This window comes from Physeter macrocephalus, chromosome 21 (assembly GCF_002837175.3).
Source record: "Physeter macrocephalus isolate SW-GA chromosome 21, ASM283717v5, whole genome shotgun sequence".
In the NCBI taxonomy this organism is placed as follows: domain Eukaryota; kingdom Metazoa; phylum Chordata; class Mammalia; order Artiodactyla; family Physeteridae; genus Physeter; species Physeter macrocephalus.
Genome location: NC_041234.1, coordinates 49,120,091 through 49,128,479, shown reverse-complemented (window position 1 = coordinate 49,128,479; position 8,389 = coordinate 49,120,091). Strand labels below are relative to the sequence as shown.

At 44.6% G+C, this 8,389-nt stretch overlaps 1 protein-coding gene across 1 annotated transcript in view; it reads right to left on the bottom strand.

Annotated features, from left to right (window-relative positions):
- Positions 1-3,873, bottom strand: part of GCNA (germ cell nuclear acidic peptidase) — a 26,410-nt gene extending 22,537 nt beyond the window's left edge. Inside the window, exon 1 of the mRNA XM_007117860.4 lies at positions 3,464-3,873. Within this exon, the coding sequence (XP_007117922.3) occupies positions 3,464-3,585 (122 nt within the window). The 5' untranslated portion in view covers positions 3,586-3,873. The remainder of the gene's footprint in view (positions 1-3,463) is intronic.
- Positions 3,874-8,389: the final 4,516 nt, after the last annotated feature.

Sequence of the window (8,389 nt, the reverse complement as noted above, 5' to 3'; positions counted from 1 at the left end):
AGCCATAGCCGCTGAGCCTGCGCGTCCGGAGCCTGTGCTCCGCAACGGGAGAGGCCACAACAGTGAGGGCCCCACGTCCCGAAAAAAAAAAAAAAAAAAAAAAAAAAAAAAAGAGCAATCTCCAAGCAGAAGTCCAGCATCTGGTCTTTGCATCTGTAGCTTCAGGAATTCAGGTTTCTCAATTCTTCATCACATGCTAGAGGAGTGTGACTCCTATTAACCAAGTTTGCAAGGGGCTGACTTATAATGCAGAATATACCTGCTTACTTCTCAGGAGAACTAATGCCAACCAAGTGCCCTGGGCACTCCCTATTTGGGGCAAGTGACTGAGGGTCATTGAGAGAGCTCGGACTTTACCTTGTGCATTTTTGATCACATACACATTACTTTGATTCTTTAGTTGAATGCTGCAAATAGCATCTTTGTGCATTTAATTACTTTCATAAATTGGATTTTCCTAGGATTGATTTCCAGAAGTCAAATTACTCGGTCAAAAGTATGACCATGGGCTTCCCTGGTGGCACAGTGGTTGAGAGTCTGCCTGCTGATGCAGGGGACACGGGTTCGTGTCCCGGTCCGGGAAGATCCCACATGCCGCGGAGCAGCTAGGCCCGTGAGCCATGGCCGCTGAGCCTGTGCGTCCGGAGCCTGTGCTCCGCAACGGGAGAGGCCACAACAGTGAGAGGCCCGCATACCACACACACACAAAAAAAGTATGACCAATTTTATAGCTCTTGGTACATTTCCCTAATTGTTTCCAAAGCGTTGTACTAGTTTACAGTGTCAGGAATATTACTATAACAGGACTAAATATTTAAAATGTGCTAATTTAGGAGGTAAATCATTTTTAAATTAGCATTTCTTTTTATTACTTCTTAAGATGTATGTTTTCCAAATGTTTGCTGCATTATTTTGCTAATCCTCCCCATTTTACTGACTATCACGAAATAATGTTTACCAGACAGTTTTGTGACTGATTAAAACACACTGAAAAGAGGAGTAAGGAAGAGGAACACTTTGTCCCTGTTCTTCCAACAGTCCCACTCCCCAGTGATAAACAATGTTTCTTATTTATTCTTTTAGAAAGTTCTTAAGCATAAAGCACATACCAGTACAAGTCAAGTGCACAAAGCTTTTCTTCTTATAAATGGTATTATGCTATATGGATTGTTCTACAGATTGCAGTTTTTGACTTTATATATCTTAGTATTTCCCCTATCAGCACATATAGCTCTTATCACTTTGTTTTGGATGAACCGTAATTTATTCAAATACACCCTTAGGGCATTTAAACTCCTTCCAAATTTGTGCTATTACAAACAATGTTGCAATGAACATCCTCCTATGCATTTCTCTGTGCACTAGTAATTAATCATACATCCTTCATCCACAGAACTGAACAAAGACCAAAACAACCTGTGTATGTCTGTACATGATCCAATGAGCATGAGTTACAGGGAGAAGGGACATGGGGGAAAGGAAGGAGAAGGGGGAAAGGAGTCAAGAGAAAATAAGAGTGAACTACAAAAAGAACATGTATGATGCAAACACATTTTTGCACTTATGTATATGAGTATATGTATATAGAAATTAAATAAAATTGTCCTAAAAATGAAAGAAAAAAGTCCTAGTAGTGAAATTACAGGGCCAAAGGACATGGGCATTTAAAATTCTGACATTGTCAGATTGCCCTCCAAAAAATGTTGCACCAATTTATAGTGCCACCATGACTGTATGAAATTTCCCTACAAATTTGCCAACACTGGGTATTATCAAAAATTTTTAAAAATCTTTGCCAATCTGATATATGAAAAATGGTATCTCACTCATTTAAAATTCTTTCAATTCTTTAAATAAAATAAAATTAAAAGATGAATAAATTTTAATGTCTATGGGCCATTTGTATTTTTTTCCCTGAGAACTACCTTCTAAAACTTTTGCTCATTTTGTTTGTTCACCTTCCCCCCCCCCCCCGGTACGCAGGCCTCTCACTGCTGTGGCCTCTCCCATTGCGGAGCACAGGCTCCGGACGCGCAGGCTCAGCGGCCATGGCTCACGGGCCCAGCCGCTCCGCGGCATGTGGGATCTTCCCGGACCAGGGCACGAACCCATGTCCCCTGCATCGGCAGGCGGACTCTCAACCACTGCACCACCAGGGAGGCCCCTGTTCACCTTTTTTAATTGTTGCTTTTATTTATTTAGTTTTTGGCTACACCACGTGGCTTGCGGGATCTCAGTTCCCTGATCAGGGATTGAACCCCAGCCATGGCAGTGAAAGCCCAGAATCCTAACCGCTAGGCCACCTGTGAACTCCCTAATTGTTGCTTTTAAAAGTTCTTTGTAGATTAAGGAAGATAGCCTTTTATCATAAGTAATAAAAATATTTTTCCAGTTTGTTGTCATATTTATGCTTTTGTTAGACATCAAATTTAGAAAGACCTTCCCCACTCCAAAATTACTGGAAACAAAATCCAGCTATATTTTCTAGCATTTTTAATGGTTTCATTTTTTTATTTTTAAATATTTTCTCCAAGTGTAATTTATTTTGGTACAAAGAGTGATGAGGTAAGAATCCAATTCTTAGGGGCTTCCCTGGTGGAGCAGTGGTTGAGAGTCCGCCTGCCGATGCAGGGAATGCGGGTTCGTGCCCCGGTCCAGGAAGATCCCACATGCCGCGGAGCGGCTGGGCCCGTGAGCCATGGCCGCTGAGCCTGTGCGTCCGGAGCCTGTGCTCCCCAACGGGAGAGGCCACAACAGTGAGAGGCCCGCGTACCGCAAAAAAAAAAAAAAAAAATCCAATTCTTATTGTTTTCCAAATGGTCAACCAATTATCTTCGAATTATTTGTCAATGAATCCATCTTTTCCCCACTGATTTGTAATGTCATTTTTTTCATCATGAGCTAAATTTTCATATGTATTTGGGTCTATTTCCAGACTCTCTATTCTATGGTCTCTACTTTCTCCCATACCAGACACTTATCTGTATGCTTATCTTACCTGTGAAGGAGGAAAACAGAGCAGTGTTGTGGGAGAATGAAGACTTAGAGGAGACGAGGCAACTATCCTAAAACACCTATCCCAGAGAAGAAAAATACTTCACCTGTGTACCTCAAGAGGGCAGCACTGCGAACACTGGGAGTCACAAAAGGACAGATTTGAAATTCACCAGAATGAAGAACTTTCTAGAAATTACACATATTCAACACTGCATTGTGTTGCTTCATGAAGTTATACACTCCTGGCCACTAAAAGAGCTGTTATACAGAGGATTCATGCATTGGATAGAAGCTGGACTCCCATGATTCTAAGCTCTTTTCACAATTCTCATTTTATGACTAACCAAATTATATACTCTGTAGACTCTAAGTGACATAAACATATTAAACATATACTTTTTGAGAAAGTCGTTTTGCCAACAGAGTAAGACTAAACTAAGAGAAAAGAGAATTTTTCAAATCTCACCAATCATCATCCTGGATCTTCCAACGCCCATCCTCTGGTTTGGACATGTCCGCGTCTGTAGTCAGGACAAAGATATGTTTGAAAGGAAACCAGAACCAGTTAGATGTTTCTACATTCTGCATTTACCTTTGAGCAGCTTCTTCACCCCAACTTAAAGCCAAAACTTTGCTCTATGAAATGAGAAGTATTTAAATTTGTTAATTGCCGACCTTTCTCCCACCTTGCCCCACCAAGGTTCTTCGCTGATCTGTTAGAAAGCCCAAAGCGGCCCCTGATGTTAAGCCGCCTCAACCACCACCTGTTATAGAGATGTGCGGGGAGGACAATAGTTCATTTATCAGCCCCCAGATCAATTTTCTCCCCATTGTAAGGCTTTAGCATGTACTACTCCGTCCCCGGCCCAATGCTCTTCTGACCTCAAATGTATTCCCACACCCCCCACATCGTCACCGGCCCTCCCCTCTCCCCACATCTTCATTCCCCCTACTTCTGCCTCATGCCCCAAGGAAGTCTTCCATCAGGCTTTCACACGCTCCCACCCCCCACACCCTGCCACCCCTGTACCCTCCACCACCTCCCTACTCCTGCTCGTGGCCAGTCTTACACAGACCAGGCCACACCCCGACACACACCTCAATCCAACTCACACTCTCCCCATCCCCCTACTCGCACGGGGAATCAGGTCACCCTCCCTCCACGCCTCCGCCTCCGCCCCAGCGGGGCCTCAAACCCTCTGCTTACCATCACACTCCGCCTCGCCACTCCACGCGCTCCACCTCCCCTCTAAGCCAGTATGACCAATTTTATAGCTCTTGGTACATTTCCCTAATTGTTTCCAAAGCGTTGTACTAGTTTACAGTGTCAGGAATATTACTATAACAGGACTAAATATTTAAAATGTGCTAATTTAGGAGGTAAATCATTTTTAAATTAGCATTTCTTTTTATTACTTCTTAAGATGTATGTTTTCCAAATGTTTGCTGCATTATTTTGCTAATCCTCCCCATTTTACTGACTATCACGAAATAATGTTTACCAGACAGTTTTGTGACTGATTAAAACACACTGAAAAGAGGAGTAAGGAAGAGGAACACTTTGTCCCTGTTCTTCCAACAGTCCCACTCCCCAGTGATAAACAATGTTTCTTATTTATTCTTTTAGAAAGTTCTTAAGCATAAAGCACATACCAGTACAAGTCAAGTGCACAAAGCTTTTCTTCTTATAAATGGTATTATGCTATATGGATTGTTCTACAGATTGCAGTTTTTGACTTTATATATCTTAGTATTTCCCCTATCAGCACATATAGCTCTTATCACTTTGTTTTGGATGAACCGTAATTTATTCAAATACACCCTTAGGGCATTTAAACTCCTTCCAAATTTGTGCTATTACAAACAATGTTGCAATGAACATCCTCCTATGCATTTCTCTGTGCACTAGTAATTAATCATACATCCTTCATCCACAGAACTGAACAAAGACCAAAACAACCTGTGTATGTCTGTACATGATCCAATGAGCATGAGTTACAGGGAGAAGGGACATGGGGGAAAGGAAGGAGAAGGGGGAAAGGAGTCAAGAGAAAATAAGAGTGAACTACAAAAAGAACATGTATGATGCAAACACATTTTTGCACTTATGTATATGAGTATATGTATATAGAAATTAAATAAAATTGTCCTAAAAATGAAAGAAAAAAGTCCTAGTAGTGAAATTACAGGGCCAAAGGACATGGGCATTTAAAATTCTGACATTGTCAGATTGCCCTCCAAAAAATGTTGCACCAATTTATAGTGCCACCATGACTGTATGAAATTTCCCTACAAATTTGCCAACACTGGGTATTATCAAAAATTTTTAAAAATCTTTGCCAATCTGATATATGAAAAATGGTATCTCACTCATTTAAAATTCTTTCAATTCTTTAAATAAAATAAAATTAAAAGATGAATAAATTTTAATGTCTATGGGCCATTTGTATTTTTTTCCCTGAGAACTACCTTCTAAAACTTTTGCTCATTTTGTTTGTTCACCTTTTTTTTTTTCCCCCCCCCGGTACGCAGGCCTCTCACTGCTGTGGCCTCTCCCATTGCGGAGCACAGGCTCCGGACGCGCAGGCTCAGCGGCCATGGCTCACGGGCCCAGCCGCTCCGCGGCATGTGGGATCTTCCCGGACCAGGGCACGAACCCATGTCCCCTGCATCGGCAGGCGGACTCTCAACCACTGCACCACCAGGGAGGCCCCTGTTCACCTTTTTTAATTGTTGCTTTTATTTATTTAGTTTTTGGCTACACCACGTGGCTTGCGGGATCTCAGTTCCCTGATCAGGGATTGCTCCACCTGCCCCTACTTCCACACATTACTCAGCCTGCTGGCCTTCCACCATTCAGGTCTAGAGCACCCCCTACAACTGTACGCCACCTCCCAGGCCTCTACTCCCTCATACACCAACTGGTATCTCTGCCCCCCATCCCCCATCTTTGCTTTAGCGGAGTTAATATCACTAACACACACAAAAAAATTCCTTCTTCCAAAAGCTTTAAGTGGAAACGGGCAAAATATTTTGAAAATCTGTCCCAAGGCTCACAGACAGTGTCCAGGGCTTATGGTGGTCCTCACTTTAAGTCAGCTCAACTAGGACGAGCGTGAAGATTGATTCCGCTTCGATACTCTCCCTTCACCTACCTGCTTCTGCTGCCTCTGGCCCAACCGAATCGCCGCCGCTCTCCTCTGACTGGGAGTGGAAGGTGTGCAACGTCCCGAGCAACTGTGAAGCACGCCAAGCGCGCACTTTTATAGAGCCCAGGCTCAGTGGGTGGTAGGAACTGACTTATTCCCGCCCTCCCTGTACCCACCTATCACAGTGCGGTAACCAGGCAATTTTGCGGCTATGAACTCAAACTTGGCGCCCAGTTATAGTGCTTCCGGAATCAAGCTTATCACTTCCACGAGGTATCGCTAATTTTACCGGAACGTACCATTTCATGCACAGGGTACAAGCCCCATTTCTGTAGTTTGGCAATCCCTAAATTAATTTGTGGGGCGACAGGGAAAAACCAAGTCGAATCCTCCCGAACGAAGTTTCATCCTTGTGAGGACTTGGATAAGCGAGCCCCATTCCTTGCTTGAATTGCCCAACTAAGTCCATTAGCCTCCCTCCAAACAACGCGGAGGCGCGGGGAGGGGGGTGGGGGGTGAGGGGGGAGGGGTCAGACCCCTTGATAAGAGTGAGGCAGCAACCCAAAAGTGCCAAGCAACACTGAACTATGATGTTTGCTTCCAGACCCCTCCGAACTCCGGAGATAAAGAGAAATTAGTTACGTGAAGCTTTCTGGCACTCACTCCCGACACACCAAGAAAAACAAACGGGGCGGGGGGGCTTCCCTGGTGGCGCAGTGGCTGAGAATACGCCTGCCGATGCAGGGGACACGGGTTCGTGCCCCGGTCCGGGAAGATCCCACATGCCAAGGAGCGGCTGGGCCCGTGAGCCATGGCCACTGAGCCTGTGTGTCCGGAGCCTGTGCTCCGCAACGGGAGAGGCCACAACAGTTAGAGGCCCGCGTACCACAAAAAAAACCCAAAACCAACAAAAAACAAACGGGGGCAGCAAAGGCTTCCTAGATTGTACCCGCTTCTCCGGCAAAAACCCATACATCTCATAATTTAAGCATTTGGCCAACAGAATACATATAAAACGTCCCTGCATTAAAAAACATTAATGACATTGAGCTTATTTCATGCTAGGCTCTGTTCCAAGTGTTTTTATTTTTTTTTTAATTTATTTTTTGCAGTATGCGGACCTCTCACTGTTGTGGCCTCTCCCATTGCGGAGCACAGGCTCCGGACGCGCAGGTTCAGCGGCTATGGCTCACGGGCCCAGCCGCTCCACGGCATGTGGGATCCTCCCGGACCGGGGAACGAACCCGTGTCCCCTGCATCGGCAGGCGGACTCTCAACCACTGCTCCACCAGGGAAGCCCCCAAGTGTTTTTATATGGATTTAATCCTTACGACACTTTAAAAAAAGTAGGCAGTGTTAGCACTCTCATTTTACAGAGATCACATGGCTAAAAAGTGGCAGGGAGCTAGAATGCAAATTCCAGCAGCACTAGTTAGTCTTAAGCACCAAACTGCCTACATATAAAAAGGTACTTTCTGAGTTGATAGTGAATGGGATAAGAAGGGCTTATCATTATAACCTTATCACTTACAACAAACTTGCAAGTTTACCTCTACAAGCCTATTCCATAAAAATGGGGCTTACATAACTGTGTGCCTCAGAGGTTTGGGGAAAGAATCTGAACATTAGCTGTAGTTAATATTAAGAGGCATGTGCTTCAAGTAAAGAGTGGGTTTAGGATTGGAATCAAATGGTAAGTTACACAAGTTTATTCAAGGTGCACAGCAACTCCTTTAGACTGAAGGCAGAAGGAGCTGAAGTAGACTGGAAATAACTGATGCAGATTCCTAATAAATAGAAGAGGGTGGGGGTAAGAACTTATTTATGGGGACTTCCCTGGTGGTCCAGTGGTTAAGAATCCACCTTCCAATGCAGAGGACACATGTTCGATCCCTGGTAGGGGAACTAAGATCCCACATGCCATGGGGCAACTAAACCTGCACGCCGCAACTACTGAGCCCACGCACTCTAGAGCCCGCACGCCACAACTAGAGAAGCCCATGCGCCACAACGAAAAGACCCTGCACACCACAACGAAAAGACCCCACATGCCGCAACTAAGACCCGATGCAGTCAAATAAACAAACAGATATTAGAAAAAAAAAGAACTTATGGGGCTTCCCTGGTGGTGCAGTGGTTGCGCGTCCGCCTGCCGATGCAGGGGAACCAGGTTCGCGCCCCGGTCTGGGAGGATCCCACATGCCGCGGAGCGGCTGGGCCCGTGAGCCATGGCCGCTGAGCCT